At 38.7% G+C, this 16,411-nt stretch overlaps 1 protein-coding gene across 9 annotated transcripts in view; it reads right to left on the minus strand.

The window, feature by feature from the left end:
* USP45 (ubiquitin specific peptidase 45) overlaps positions 1 to 16,411 on the minus strand; it is a 71,151-nt gene that overhangs the window by 54,424 nt on the left and 316 nt on the right. For 8 of the 9 annotated variants that reach the window (XR_010413707.1, XR_010413708.1, XM_064597906.1 and 5 more), the window contains exons 2-5: positions 11,558 to 11,667; positions 6,991 to 7,163; positions 5,697 to 5,800; positions 3,345 to 3,445 (exon numbers count right to left, since the gene is read on the minus strand). Coding sequence is in view for 7 of the 9 variants with exons in the window: in XM_064597906.1 (XP_064453976.1) it covers positions 3,345 to 3,445; positions 5,697 to 5,800; positions 6,991 to 7,163; positions 11,558 to 11,657 (478 nt within the window). In the remaining 2 variants the exon portion in view is untranslated. Of the gene's footprint in view, positions 1 to 3,344; positions 3,446 to 5,696; positions 5,801 to 6,990; positions 7,164 to 11,557; positions 11,668 to 15,383; positions 16,368 to 16,411 lie in introns of those variants that run through there. The other variant, XM_064597905.1, reaches the window with a different exon arrangement.

Genomic DNA, 16,411 nt, shown 5'->3' on the forward strand with positions numbered 1-16,411 from the left:
AGGGAGAAGCAGGCCTCCTGCCGAGCAGGGAGCCCGATGCGGGGCTCGATCCCAGGACCCTGGGATCATGACCTGAGCTGAAGGCAGACGCTTAACGACTAAGCCACCCAGGCGCCCCCCTTTCTGAGTACCTAAAGAACTTTGTTTGAACAGCACTCAGAATACAACTCTATTCTGCTTACCATTATTCTTTAGGATAGAAACTGTCTTATCAGTCTTTACTCCCTGAAATACCACGGAAAAGAGGGAGGAACTGCTGAGGAAAATGAGGGTCAGATGAACCGTAACCTGCCCCAGGTCAAATAGCCAGTGATTGAAAGAGTCAAATTTGAATGCCCAACCCCACACCGTGACAAAGCCCATGTTCTTTCTACCATATCGTTCCATGCTCCCTACCTTATATCCTTTATGATAATAAATTCAAGAAATCTGTAAAAATGGAATGAAATCAGACTGTCTTTATCCTTAACCTCAAGGAACCTCTAAGATGGAAAAAAAAATCGAGATAAAATATTTCCTATAATTGTACTTTGGCCACCCCTGGCATCATACCCCTACATATCTTATTGTGGCCAAAAAAGCACATTAAATGTGCAGTTTTCAGGGGCGCCTAGGACTCAGTTGGTTAAGCGACTGCCTTCGGCTCAGGTCATGATCCCAGGGTCCTGGGATCAAGCCCCACATCGGGCTATCTGCTCAGCGGGGAGCCTGCTTCTCCCTCTGACCCTCTCCCCTCTCATGCTGTTTCTCACTCTCTCTCTCTCTCAAATAAATAAGTAAATAAACAAACAAATAAATAAAATCTTTAAAAAAAGTGCAGTTTTCAGGAGGCAGCATTAAGACCAACAGCTGTTCCTGAAGTGTTAAACGTCTATCATCACCATATTTTCCTGGTTCTTTATTTGAGCAGAATTGGAGCTATGACTAGTATGCTTGGGACAGAGTAAGGTTTTAATACATGTTTGTTAAATAAATAAATGAGTGAAAAAAATTAATCATTTCTTCTGTCTGGAACCTGTGTTGACCTCCTCTAGTTCCTTTGCCAATTTGTCCGCTATCATTGTCTCGAGCAATAGCTAACAGAAACTCTTGTATATTGGGCTATAGAAAATATAGCTGATAGGGGCGCCTGGGTGGCTCAGTCGGTTAAGCGGCTGCCTTCGGCTCAGGTCATGATCCGTGGGTCCTGGGATGGAGCCCCACGTCCGGCTCCCTGCTCAGTGGAGAGCCTGCTTCTCCCTCTCTCTCTGCCCGCCTCTCTGCCTACTTGTGCTTTCTCTCTCTGTGTCAAATAAATAAATAAAATCTTAAAAAAAAAAAGAAAATATAGCTGACGACTAGTATATTTTAATGTAATTTTTCAGTTTCTGAATGCCACCTGCTAAGCAGTTCAATTCTGCACCAAAGGCATTTCAAAATTATCATGTCCATTCACCCTTTCACCTAGTACCAAAACCCCAAGGTGAGTATGGATTCTTCCCACTCTCCCTCACTCACTACATCTAATCCACCCACTTTCCACCAGTGCCTTTGCTAGTTTCTCACCCGCCCTACCACAACAACGTCCTCTGACCTTAATGATCTCCTCACCTCAACTCTTAACTCCAACCGTCCATACAGCAATTAGAATAATGTTATTTAAAAAAGATGAAATGACGTTACTCCCCTGCTTAAAACACTTTAATAGCTTCCATTACACTTCCAATAAAATAAAAATTCTTTACCATGGAATTCCTTACAGTATCCTTCATGAACTCCCACACTCACTTTTTTTTTCCCTACTCACTTCCTCATTTCATTCTACCCTCTCCCAGCAAACCATACTCCAGCTATACTGGCCTTTTTTGATCACTGTGACCACTAGATTATTACCTATCCCTGCAATCTCTTCTTTTCCTTTGCACATATCAGAAGTTTATATATAAATTTTTTTTTGTCTGTCTCTCCCACTATACTGTATACCCCAAGAGAGCAATATAAAACTGTTCTTTTGTTTTATCACTAATATTGAATAAAGTATAAAACCCAGCATGTGGTAGGCACTTAATATTTCTGAATGAAGAAACTGCTTCCCTATATACTCTTCATTTAGATCAACATGTATTACATATTGTTTATATGTTAGGTAACAACATACATAGTTAATGAAGTATATAACATATAATACATTACTACTGAATAATAACGGATTTGGCCGCCTTTTGTACCAGGTTCCTGAGAAGTAACCCCTAAATCCTGGGATCTCCAGAGGGTCAGGAGTGTCTTTCTGATTCTTGGTGGGCCCCTAGACAGTTTATGCTAATAAGATTACTCAGGATGGCAGCTAGCCATGCCAGAAAGACCAATGTGTGATTAGAGGGTTGAGGTACCGGAGACTGAGTTCAACCACATGGCCAATGAGTCAAGCACTGGTGCCTATTCAATAAAACACCAATTAAAAACTCTGGACACCACAGCTCCAGATAGCTTTCCTGGTTAACAATACTCTGTGTGTATGATAAACATCAATGTGCCGGGAAGGTGATGTATCCTGACCCCACAAAAAGAAGATACAGGAGCTTCATGTTTGGGACTTTTCTAGTCCTTGCCCAATGTGTATATTCTTTTGGCTGGTCCTGATTTGTATCTTTTTTCTGCTATAGTAAAACTATAATTTTAACTATAGGACTTTCCTGAGTTCTCTGAGTCATTCTAGCAAATTACTGAACCTAAGAAGGGTAGTGGGAACCCCTAAATTTATAGCCAGTTTGTCAGAAATGTGGACGGCCTGAAAATGCAGGAGCCTGAGGGTGGTGTCTGAAGTGAGAGCAATCTTGTGTGGGAGTAAGCAAGCCCTTAATCTGTAAGGTTAGCCTAACTCTGGGTGGCTAGCGTCAGAACCGCTCTATGATTATGTAACAAAGAATAGATGCCACTTCATAAATACGTGTTGGGCACCGCGCAAGCATTTTTACATACATTATTTCTAAATGTTTAGAACACATTATCTCTAAGCCTCACAATAACCCCACACATTGGAATGATCACCCTAATTTTTAAAGTAAGTAAACTAAGAAGTAAAAGACACACAGACAATAAGTAATTTAAGTGGAGCCTGAATTCAAACTCAGCACTGTTTGACTCAGAAGCCCAAGATCTAGTCACTATCCTCTCTAGCTTCTCATATTAGTTACGTAAATACAACACAAGATAACATCACAAGATTACTACCTAAGAATGCATGGCACTTGTGCAGAAAGGTCTCAGCAAAATCTAAGGTATTATTTATGAATTTACAAACTCTCTATATGAAATATAAAATATCATACGTTAATACAAATTTCTTTGGCAACTGCTTAACTTACTTGTTTGTGTTTTAGAAACATGCTTCTGGAGAAAATCAACTGTTTGGGCCAAAACCTTCTTATTACACTGTGTTGATAATTTTTCATCACATTCATAACACCTGAAAAAATACAAATATGTAAGCCGATATTATGAAAGCATCTTCAATAATGTTGCACACCAGGTAATAAAGTAATAAAGTTGATATTTATCCAGTCTCGTCTTTAAATTGGGGTGGGGTGGGGCAAAAAGTATACATGTAGAGTGAGGCATTAGGTAAGTCTAGAGAAATAAGCAGGAGACAGTTCATACAGAGCCTTATCATTCAAATTAAAGTTCTGGTACTTTTTCCTAAGTGTAATGGAAAGCCATGAGGAGTTTTTTAAGGAGGGGAGTGATGTGATCCAATCTATATCTTAAAAACATCACTAGGACTAATGTCAGATGGAGGGAATCAGGAATAGAAGGTCAGGGTAGAAGCAGGAGATCTGGAGAAAAATGAACAGATTTATTTTACAGAAATTTCAGGTAGAAACAGAGAAGTATAAAAATAACTGCCATGGAACGAGGGAAGTGGATGAGGGTAAGTCAGTGATTCTCAAACAGGAGGAATTTTGCAACAAAGAATTATCAGCTCAAATGACGACAGTACTGAGATTGAGAAATTCTGGTCTAGAGGAAAGACTTGCTGCAAGTTGGGAATGTTTAAAGTTGGGTGATGGGTATGGAGGATTTCATTATACCATTTTGTCTACTTTTGTTAAAGGATTAAAAATTAAGATAAAAAGGGAAAGAAAGCAAGTGCTAGGTTTCTGGCCTGAATACTTAAGTGATGGAGGTGCCACTTATAGAGACGGGGAAGACTGGGTAGTGTTTTGTTTTATTTGGGGCTTAGTTGGGAAGAGAGAGCTCCCAAAGAGATTTTCAAAGCACATTACTTTTGAGAAAATTAGCTTCCACTAAGTTTACTCATTAGTGCATATAGTATTAATAAAGATTTCTTCTATGTATTATCATTACCTGCTTCCTTTAACTTCATAAGATCCAATGGTCAAATAAAAACATGTATTTGAACATACTGAAAGTGTAATGTGTTATACCAATACCACCTTACATATTCACAATCTTCTTATAATTAATAGGGGTCCTGAGATTAATGGCTATAAACTAGGTTTGGATTCTTTTTCTAAATAGCACTCAAAATTCAGTCAAATATTTACTCATACTCAAAATACAAATATTACTCTACCACTTGCATACAGAAATACACAGATACATAGATAAATCTGTGAAGGAAACAAGTCACAGAAAACATTCCCAAAACATCTTTTCTAATAGACCATGACAGAATTCAAACAGTGTAGAATTACCAGGTTTACACTATTATAAACCCTCAAAATTTACTGACATAACTATTGCCAAAAATAATAAAAATTGCTCATTTGCAAAATATTGAAATGTCAAGAAATTTTTACTGATGCTGCAATTTAATTTTTACTTGCTATAAAATGTATTGTAACTTTAAGAGTACAAAAAGAAAATGTGAATAAAAACCACACAATGGCAGTGAATTGGAGAAAAGAGGACAGCTCAACATAAATTAATTCTACTTGTTTCCATTAGAAATAACCAAAAAAGGGGCACCTGGGTAGCTCAGATGGTTAAGCCTCTGCCTTCGGCTCAGGTCATGATCCCAGGGTCCTGGGATCGAGTCCCACACCCGGCTCCGTGCTCAGCAGAGTGGGCTTCTCCCTCTCCCTCTGAACCTCCCCCTGCTCGCGCTCTGTATCTCTCTGTCTCAAATGAATAAAAAAAATAAAAAACTTTAAAAAAAAAGAAATAACCAACTGAGCTCCTAAGAAACTAGGGAATCAAAAGACTTGTTTTAGTGACTGGATGTTTACTTTCTAACCAGTGTCTTTATATGTAAAATGAGGGAACTGGACTTGGTTCCCAGCCAGGATTAAGTAGTAGAAACACCCAAGCAGTTTTTACACACTGCATATGCCCAGGCTTACCCTTTCCCCTCCAGGGAATCACCAAACCACCTGACTGCTTGAAGTACCTTCCTTCTCTAGAACTCTGGAATTCTGCATTAGCAAATTCATTATGAAAAATCAACTATGAAGAATGTTTCTTTATCCTATGAAGAAAATGTTTAAAAAAAAAAAAAGTAGAGGGATGACTAAATTTTTCCTTATTTAAATTTTATATTCATGGGTAATGTTACTTTTCTTAAAGTATTCCACAGGTTGTGTTCAGGCTAAAAAGTGTAAGGGGGGTATAACATCTTTAAATATCTTACTTAGTAAAGCTCAAAGAAAATGATATTTTTTTGTAGTGGACACAAGTACTAATAAAATCTAACTTACCATATAATCCATGTGCTCAGACTAATTGTAACACAATGAGATTCTGTTCTCCAACTCTTGTAGTGCTTCAGTGAATGTTGGCTTTCTGAGTTTCTACCACATCCCTAAAGATGAACAGAATGCTATTTGTACAATTTACATGTAAGTTTGTTTCAAATTAATCAAAACTTAAATCATACTCATTAAAAAAGTTTTGGTTTTTAATTTCAAACAGGAGGGAAAAGTTTCAGAAAATAATATTGATTCTCATTAAATTTAATTTCTTGCAAAGAGGCTAACTTGCTTTTTGTTATATAGTATTTGCCTAAAACAATCATGAGCTGAGTTCATTTCCCTATTATTTAAAAATGTATACACTCTCTGCCTTGCACACTGTGGGGCACCGAGCATCTTCGCAGACCAGTGCCCTCCTCCTATGCACACATTTTCTAAAATTGTCCAACCTCCACCCAAACCCACTGGCAACTAATGAGACTCAGACCAATCACAGTAATTTCCCTCAACAGGTAAGTAAAGAAATAAGATCCAGTTCTGGTCAATGCAACATGAGGGGCAGTCTGCTAGATGTTTCTGGGAAAAGTTTCACATACTTAAAAATTGAAACAAAAACAGGAAAGGGATGTCCTTTTTGCCCTCTTTCTGGCCTTGGGGATGGCTGTATGATATATAATGCATGAAATATCTTCGGCCATAAAAAGCCATGAAATTGAGGGTGGACAAAAGAAAAATGGAAGAAAGCTCAGTTTTCAATGTTCTTTTCATTGAATTAACTAATCCTGATGTGGTCCTACTTACGAACTATGTGAAATAATAAGGATTCCTCTTATTTTAGAAAAATTGTAGACATCAATTAAAATTGATTAAAATTAAAACATCTTAAATGTTTTTCAAAAAATATTACAGATATTAATAGCTTCTAAGCTGTTAAAAATTATTTTAAAAAAAAGAATCCTTTCATAGAGAGAAAAAAAAATTAATCTAGTAAGATGTAAAAAAATTTGGATCCATTTCGTAAGTAAATACAAATAGGTAAAGGCAGGTCCAGATGTGAGAACTACTGCAAGTAGGTTGGATTCCCTTTCAAAGTATTTCTAAACCACATGTGGTTACTTTCTGAATACAATATTCCTTTTATTTTACCTTAACTAATGTTTCTAAGTTGAGCCTTGGAGAGTTCTATCTAAACAGGAATAAATTTATTTTAAGTTTTAAACATTACCAACAGTCCAACTCACAATAAGCATTTAAGAAAAATATTTAAGACAAACTCACATATAAAAATCACGCTTCTCACCTGAAAACCACACTTGAGGCACAACCATATGTCAGAGGGAAGTACTGGCTGCCCATCACAGAATTTTCTTTCTTTTAAACAGTCCGAGCAAACTGACCACACATTCTCAGCTATTGCTTTCTTCACATGATTCACACTGACAGCATGACTTACATGCTGGCAAGTGAAACCTACTGAATAAGACAAAACAAAATGTGAACATTTTCTTTGCTAAGCCAAAGTGCTACCACCAGAAGCCAAAGTCAATAGCATTAAAATACTGTAACTAAAAAGCAAAGAGATTTGGAAAACAAAACAACTCAAAAGGATACATACTGCATGGTTCCATTTATAAAGCATTCGTGAAATAACATAATTAGAGAGTTGGAGAACAGATTTGTGGCTGCCAGGGACTATGGATGGAGAACAGGGAGTGTGGCTATAAACAGGTAACCGCTGGGGTGGTGATGGGACAGTCGGGTATCTCAGTTGTGATGGTTATACAAAACTACACATGTAATAAAAGTACACAGAGTTATACCCACACACGAGGCCTTGCATATCTGGTGAAATCAGAGTAAGCTCTAGGATTGTACTGATGTCATTTTCCTGGTTTTGATATTGTACTATAGAAATACAAGATGTTAAATCAGGAGAGGTTGGGTGAAGACTGAATGGGACCCCCTTGTATATCTCTTTGAACCTTCCTATTAATTCAAAATTAGTTCAAAAATAAAAAGTTTAATAAATAGATTATTTACTGAGCAGCTATTGTGTCAAGCATTTTGAATATATTTTCTTCTCATTAAGATACACACATAAAATCTTTCCACAGAGCCCACCTCTGCTCTGATGCTATTTTCATCATTATTGAGAGAAAGGAGAAAGAGGAACAAACAATATGGCATAATTTACAGGAACAAGATTTCTCCTTAATGAATGTTTCCAAATAACAAATGACGCTGCGTGGTCCTTAATTATCCTTTATAACAGAGTCCCACTGGGTATACTGTGTGGAGACAACTGGCCAAAATCGGCCAGTATGTTTATTTCTTCAGATAACTGTGTTCTTCTCCCAAGGACACAATGACACTTCCACTTCTGCCAAATACCTGAACACTTCCACTTCTCCACCTCATCTATCTCAAACACCGAAACTACAACTATCCACCAAAATTAAACAGCAAAGGAAAGACTGAGTAACTTGAAGAGGGAAACACGAGTATGTACATTTCAACTTTCTCCACTTCCCTTCCCAAATGCACAGCACTCCTTTTCACCGATTAGTTAACTAGAGAGAGGCTAAGCATTCGTTCCTTTTCATCCTGAAGCCTAAGTATGTGAGTCCTGACAAGTGACTTATTGTAAAATATAATTTCAATAAAAGTAATGTGTAAATCTGGGGAAAGATTAGGACTTCTAATCTTACACCAAGAGCAAGGTATAAAAATAGACACAAAAGGAGTAATTCCAAAGTCCTATATTTGAAAAGCAAGGACACGTGGGGCACCTGGGTGGCTCAGTCGTTAAGCGTCTGCCTTCGGCTCAGGTCATGGTCCCAGGGTCCTGGGATCTAGCCCCGCATCGGGCTTCCTGCTCAGCGGGGAGTCTGCTTCTCCCTCTGCCACTCCCCCTGCTTGTGTTCCCTCTCTCGCTATATCTCTCTCTGTCAAATAAATAAATAAATAAAACCTTTAAAAAAAAAAAAAAAAGAAAAGCAAGGACACATGCCATTAAAGAAAGGGGTGTTCTGGGGAAGACTGATAAGATGACCACATAAATACAGGACCTAGAAGTGGGTTACTAGGTATCAATGCTTTGAGTTTTTATATTTTAAAATTCTAAGGTGAAAAATTATTCCATACACCTTCTATATCATCTCTGGGGTGGGATTTGGCCAGGGTATAACTTAGCTATTCTCTGAATCTACAATTCAGACATATAAAACTGAAATTGTTAATGAATTCAGAGATAAGTGAATTCATGATAAAAAGGTCCCAGGAGTCTAACTTAACTCTATTAGCTTTTAAATGCCTCAACCATATATACTTTTTATAAGTAAATTTGAAAATTTGATGTTTTCTTACAAGAGTTAACCAGTGTTTAAATAGTATTCACAATCTTTGGTGGGGGGGGAATGTAAAAAAAAATTCTGTGCTAATAAGATTTCCTCAGTTTTCTGTAATTTGTTTAATCATACAATTGTCTAAATTTCATCTGCCAAATAAGTCCTCTAGGGATTCCTGAATAAAATATATAAATGTATTAAAGTCTATAGTTGTTTCACATTAACAAATCAAAACAATTATTAAAGTCTCCACAGTTTTCACTTTAAATATTAAAAAACTTTACAAGGAGGTCTTCCAGTATGCAAATGATGGTCTAAAATCAACACTTCCCCATTCTCCTCTCAGAAACTGTCCAATGTCAACAAGAATAGAAAACAAAAACACCAAGTTCATTTTCAGGAAAACCAAGAGGCAACTGAAGCCCCAAGTCATAAATTCAGTGGAAGAGTCCCACCTCAGTGCAGCAGGGATCAATAGGGGTGCATACAGAAGGAAGCAGAGAGCATACTGCAGCTGTAGATCCCATAGAGAACCCCGCATGCTTTGCAGACACAGAATGAAACCTCAATCTCTGTGCTGCAACAACCCTGGCAGGAGCTCCCCTATATCCAGTTTTGTTTTAAGAAGCAAAAGAAGGTGGGAGACTAGAATGGAATTAGAGAGTATTATGCTAAGCGAAATAAGTCAATCAGAGAAAGACATGTATCATATGATCTCACTGATATGAGGACTTCTTACTCAGGAAACAAACTGAGGGTTGCTGGAGTGGTGGGGGTGGGAGGGATGGGGTGGCTGGGTGATAGACATTGGGGAGGGTATGTGCTATGGTGAGTGCTGTGAATTGTGTAAGACTGATGAATCACAGACCTGTACCTCTGAAACAAATAATACATTATATGTTAAAAAAAAAAAAAGAACAAGATAGTAGGAAGGGAAAAATGAAGGGGGGAGAGCAGAGGGGGAGATGAACCATGAGAGACTATAGACTGTGAGAAACAAACTGAGGGTTCTAGAGGGGAGGGGGGTGGAGGGATGGCTTAGCCTGGTGATGGGTATTAAAGAGGGCATGTATTGAATGGAGCACTGGGTGTTATACGCAAACAATGAATCATGGAACACTACATCAAATAAATAAATAAATAGAAAAAATATATTAAAAAAAAAAAAGAAGCAAGAGAAGGCAATTTCTAATTCACTAAGTGAGAAACAAACAAGCCAAATTTGCCGGAAACAGTCTTGTCTCTAAGGCAGCGAGAAAAGATCCTTCGGGTTCTGAAAAAACCCCAGGGCTGCCTAATCTTGTTGGGTGGAAAGAAGTAAAGGCTAACTGAGCTCACACTCAAAACTCCAGCTGGTCTTGACAGTGCTCTGGCCCTCCTTCTTACACAAATATTCTAAAACTAACTGGTCCAAGAAAGGTGACCCTACGTTAAAGAATGAGAAAACAAAGAAAAATCAAAGCCATAAATTCTATCCAATATAAGAAAAAGGAAAAACAAATGGCACAGAAATCACTGCCATGAAATAAAAATACAAAAGAGAAGCAAATGCTCCAGCATGAGGTGGCAAAATAGGAGGAAGTGACTGGCAGAGCTCAGGAAAGAAATGGAGGAAAAAATAGATAAAAACCACAAAAAGGATGACAAAACTAAAAAGGGCATATGGTGAAAAAGACACTGCAGAAAACACTGTAAACGATAAAAAGGAAAAGACCAAGCAAAATGAAAAGGAAGTAGGAGTTTTAGACAATTTGAGAAAAAATAACTAGAAGATAGGCAAGGAAGAGCTAACATAAGAATCATCAGAATCGGAGCGCCTGGGTGGCTCAGTCATTAAGCATCTGTCTTCGGCTCAGGTCATGATCCCAGGGTCCTGGGATTGAGCCCCGCATCGGGCTCCCTGCTCGGCAGGAAGCCTGCTTCTCCCTCTCCCACTCCCCCTGCTTGTGTTCCCTCTCTTGCTGTGTCTCTCTCTGTCAAATAAATAAATAAAATTAAGAAAAAAAAAAATCATCAGAATCCCTGAAAAAAATAATTTCAAAGAACAAATGTTTAAAGATATAATTCAGACCTCCTTCAATACAACAATCTAACTACTCTGAAACACTATCCAAGTTAAAAACACTCAAAAATGGAAATAAAAATTAAAAATGTCTTTTTAAATGGAGAGCTGAACTGGTGAGAAAGGAGGAAAATCCTCAGAAAAGCTGAAACAGAAGGCATGAAGTTCAAGAGAAAAGCAAGCCTGAGGCCAGCTCCCCAGTCATCTTCCAGGCTTAAAGGCCTGGCTTTAACAGGTCATGAGAAATGGAAAACAACAAAAAGATGCCAATTCTAAGTTACTTTATAAACTAAGCAAAATCTCAATAAAAACATCAACAGGATGTTTTGGAACTAGACAAGCTGATTTTAAAGTTCATGCAGAAAATAGTGAAAATAAAAAGCAAAGGACTTATTGATTAAAAACATATATGGTTATTTTCTACAACACCATTCAGGACGCCAGATATCACAATTTACCAGCAATGTCGTCTGAAGAGTCTTCATCACTAGGTATAGCAGGTCTTTTCCTCCTTTTGGCTTTCTCAGGCAAAGCTTTGGAAGGTTCTTTCACCCGCATCTGTTATTTACTGAAAAGGTTGGGGGTAGGGGGAAATGAATACACTTTAATCCTCAAAATTAAAATTTTAGGTATTTTATTTAATGTATATTAAAATAGAAATGACTTCCATTTTAGTTGGGCCCTAGTACATCAACAGAAGAAGAGAACATCAGGTGAAACCAAAGAAATCTTGGTTAAACCAATATACAAATGCACATTACATTTGACTTTTACCAACTACTCCCTAGATACATGATGTCCAGGTGGATGAAAAAACGAAAGGTTTGATCAAGGGAATAAGTGCTGCTTCCGGGTCATGTGCTCCCCTTGCCCTTTCTCCCGTCCCACTAGCTAGGAAACAGTAGAAGCTGGAAAGGCCACAATGGACCAGGGATGGAAGCCATGTGCCCAGCACAGCAGAGCCAGCCTACCCGCACCGTATGACCTAGCACTGAACAACTGAGAAAGAAAGAAATTGTTTTAAGCTACTGCATTTCTTCTGGGGATTTTCCCCACTTTTTTATTACGAAAAAATTTAAACTTCCACAAAAGTTAAAAGAACATATAATAAACAACCATATACTTACTACCTAGATTCCACATCTAGAACATTTTGCCCTATTTGTTTTATCTAAATATCAGTGTGTACAGAGAGACATATATACATGTATGTGAGTATATTTGTTTTTGCTGAACTATTTCAAAGTTGCAAAGAGCCTGTATCTTTTTTAAGAATAATCACATCATTATCACATCTAAGAAAATTAACAATAATTCCCTATTCTGATATTCCATCATATTCTAGCCTCTTCAGCTGACCCAAAATTATCTTCCATACTGTTTTTTTAAAAATCAAGATTCAGTCAAGGTTTGCACTTTGTATTGGTTATGTCACGTTAATTGTTAGCATCTTTTAATCCAGAAACTGTTCTTCCCATCTTATACTTTCCTAAGTTACTGGCTTTTTTTTTTTTTTTTAAGATTTTATTTATTTATTTATTTATTTATCTCGAGAGAGAGAGAGAGAGAGAGAGAGGGAACACAAACAGGGGGAGTGGGAGAGGGAGAAGCAGGCTTCCCACCGAGCAGGGAGCCCGATGCGGGGCTCGATCCCAGGACCCTGGGATCATGACCTGAGCCGAAGGCAAACGCTTAACGACTGGGCCACCCTGGCGGCCCAAGACACTGGCTTTTTTTAAAAGATCAGGACAGTACATTTGAGTCACCTTAAAGATCTTGTTAAAATGTGGATTTCGATTCAGCAAGTCTGGCACAGGACCTGAGGTTCTGCCTGTCTACCAAGCTCCCACTGGAAAGCCATTGCTGTGAGTCCATAGACCACATGTTTTTTTTGTTTTGTTTTGTTTTTTAAGATTTAGGTTTATTTATTTTAGAGAGAGAGCACACACGAGCAGGGGGAGAAGTAGAGGGAGAGGGAGAGAATCTCAAGCAGAATCCCTGCAGAGTGTGTAGTCCCAACAGGGGGCTCGATCTCAGGACCCTGAGATCATGACCCAAGCCGAAACCAAGAATTGGACGCTCAACCAAATGAGCCACCCAGGTGCTCCCACAGACCACACTTTCTTTTTTTTTTTTTTTTAATAATTTTCTCCTGCAGGTTTTTTTTTTTTAAGATTTTTTATTTATTTATTTGAGAGAGAGAGCATGAGAGGGGGAGGGTCAGAGGGAGAAGCAGACTCCCGCTGAGCAGGGAGCCTGATGTGGGACTCGAACCGGGGACTCCAGGATCACGACCTGAGCCGAAGGCAGTCGCTTAACCAACTGAGCCACCCAGGCGCCCCCAGACCACACTTGCAATAGCAACATTGTATAATGTCCCACACTTAATTTGTCTCTTTCTTCAAGGTGTTACTTACCTCTGTCCTTTATATTTTTTTAAAAACCCAAAGTTAATTGTTAAGATTTTAAATAAAAAATTAAGCTTTTTTTTTGAAACCACTGTTAAAGTTTAGCTTAAATCCTACCTAATATCATCTGTTCTATGGCTAAGCTACACTGAAATTTTCATGGCTATTTGTTTATTTGCTTTTACTGACCAAGGTGGAAATCTTTCAACTCAATAATAAATTCTGAATCTTGGGGCACCTGGGTGGCTCAGTTGGTTAAGTGGCTGATTCTTGATTTTGGCTGAGGTCATGATCTCAGGGTCATGGGATCCAGCCCCGTATCAGGCTCCACGCTCAGCAGTTTGAGATTCTCTCCCTCTTCCTCTGCCCCTCCCTGTGCTCATGTACATGCTTTCTCTCTCTAAAATAAATAAATCTTTAAAAATGAATAAATAAATTCTGAATCTTGATTCAGTTATACTATATTCCACATATGGAAGCTTTTTAATTTACCATTTTAAGAGCCATTTCTTTAATTCCAGGGGTCATCACTCTTGAACAGAGCAGCAACAAATTATGGCCTTCAGGGTTAGAGATGCATGAGGCCTCTGAGTTCCTTGAACACTTCATTTCTGACTGCCTTTTCTCTCCAAACTTCCTCACCCACTTACCCTATAGTTCTACCTTGCAAAATCACTAATTCAAGAATTCTGTTCCCTAATCACAAATTCGAGTTCTTCCAGCTTTGCCTCTACAGCCACTCCTATTCACCTTTAGTGCCCAGGCTGGCAAGAGGCTGCATCTCACCAAGTTCTTCCATGATCACTATAGCAAGGCAGGGAGATAGGGAAGTAGCAAATGGAGTGCTGGTTCTTAAAGCTTCACTTGGAAATGATGTCTGTCATTTTACCAGTCCAAGCAAGTCATATAACACATTTAACCTCAAGTAGACATGGGGGTAAGGGAATGGAATGTGGCGTGTGTACAAAGGAGTGCAACCTTACCATGTACACTGAAAGAACAAAATATGTGTGCACAGCCTTAACGACTACCACATCATCTCCCTAACAAAACCCCAAACCTAAATGAACCCAATTAACCACTTTCTGCATGTCTGTATCCAAACAGGCTGGAGAAAATCTTGTAAGAAAGCAGATGGCGTCCACTAAATTCATAATCACAATCCCAACGTCAAATGGATCAAGACTTGCCATTATCTACTACACTTCCCGGAAAACGTACTTACCTACTACTCACACACACAGCCATGTGCAACCTTTCTCACTCTTCTAAACCTCTAACTCCTCCATCTCCCTACTTCTCAAAATAGCATCTAGTCTTCTACTTTACTGAGGGAAAAAAGATATAATCAGAAGGCAAATCTGATCTTTCCATCCCCAAACTTACAGACTTACCTCCAACTCTTTCAACTTGATGTCCTGAAAATACAGGCATAACTAAAAGAATCCAGGAAAAATGGCCCAAGAGAAACTGGCCATACCTTCCCCAGCTTCACAGATAACCTCTTAATAAAGATAGACATCAACACATAGATAGTGCTTGCAGAATTAAAAACAAAAAACAAAAAACCCCAGGTATTTCACCTACAATCTATAAAAGGCCTGTAAAAGACAGAGACTCAAACTTAATTTGGCAATGTAGTCAATTTCCAGTGATTTTTCTGACACATGCACTATATCTAAACATAGAAATAATTTTGGACAGTAACCCACTATTTAGCAATTACTTATCTGTATAGCTTTCTTTTTCTTTCCCTTTTTAAGCAAAAAGAGACAAAATCTAATTACTGGAGCTTCAAGTAGTTTCTATCACCAGTATTGTGTCTGGGGAGTTCCACGACCACCCACATATTTGGAGATTCACTGGAAGGACTCACAGGATTCAGCATGTGGTTGTACTCATGGCTAACTTGTATTACAGCAATGCAGTATGGACATACATGAGCGTAATGGAAAAAGACACAAGTGAAGTTTGCAGGCATCCATGTGCAGGCTTCTTTATGTTCTCTTCCGGCCAGACAGGGTCAAACAGAGCACTCTCTTTCCCCCAATAAGGAAAATCCAGCAATGTCTGTGCCCAGGGAAGCTCATTACAGACTCACAGGACCAGGTTTTTCCTGGAGGCTGGTAACTTCAGCATAAACCATAGTGTACAGCATAAACTATACTGTTTCCAGATGCCAAACAAGGTGTAGCCTTGCAGCAGAACTTTCTAAGGATAGCAGTCTCAGACTTGATATGTTAATTCTTTTCAGGACAAATAAGTTCTGGCCCTTTTTTCATGTGGTTTCCCAAACAAAACTTTTCAGTTTTCAACTTCAGTATTACTCTAACATCTGTCTTTTCTCTGCTGTAGGATGTACAACTAAGTTGTTTATTAATGTTTGATTTTTTAAAAAACATGCCATACAAACAAAAGCCCATAGTCTCAAAAAAGAAAAAAAAATTTTTTTTTCCCTACCCTTGGACTCTTGGGCAATTATTTTCGGCGTGGGGAGAGGAAGGACACACTCTCCTTTTAGTACCAGACTCAAAAAGATGAACAGCACTTACATACTTTTGCTGTGCATCACGCTCGGCTCTCAGCACTTAAAAGATACTACCTCACGTAATTCTCACAACCGCCTTATGAGACAGGTTACTATCACTTCCCCCATTTTACACTTGAAACTGAGACACACAGAGATTAAGTGACTTGCGGAGGTCCCGGAGCCAGTAAGTGGTGGATGGAGACTTGGACCCCGGCAGCCCTTCTCCAGGGCTCCTAATACTACCCTCCAGTCACTAACAATAGCTTCCCAAGTTTCTCAAGAAAAAATGGGTAGTGAGAAGAGAGCGGGAGGGAGGCGGGAAGGGTGTCGGCGGGGGGGGGGGGGGGGGGGGAGCGCCTGCTTCCACATAAAGC

The sequence above is a fragment of the Mirounga angustirostris genome, unplaced genomic scaffold, assembly GCF_029215605.1.
Source record: "Mirounga angustirostris isolate CCGP_5_RB_7025 unplaced genomic scaffold, mMirAng1.0.hap1 SCAF_8, whole genome shotgun sequence".
NCBI lineage: Eukaryota > Metazoa > Chordata > Mammalia > Carnivora > Phocidae > Mirounga > Mirounga angustirostris.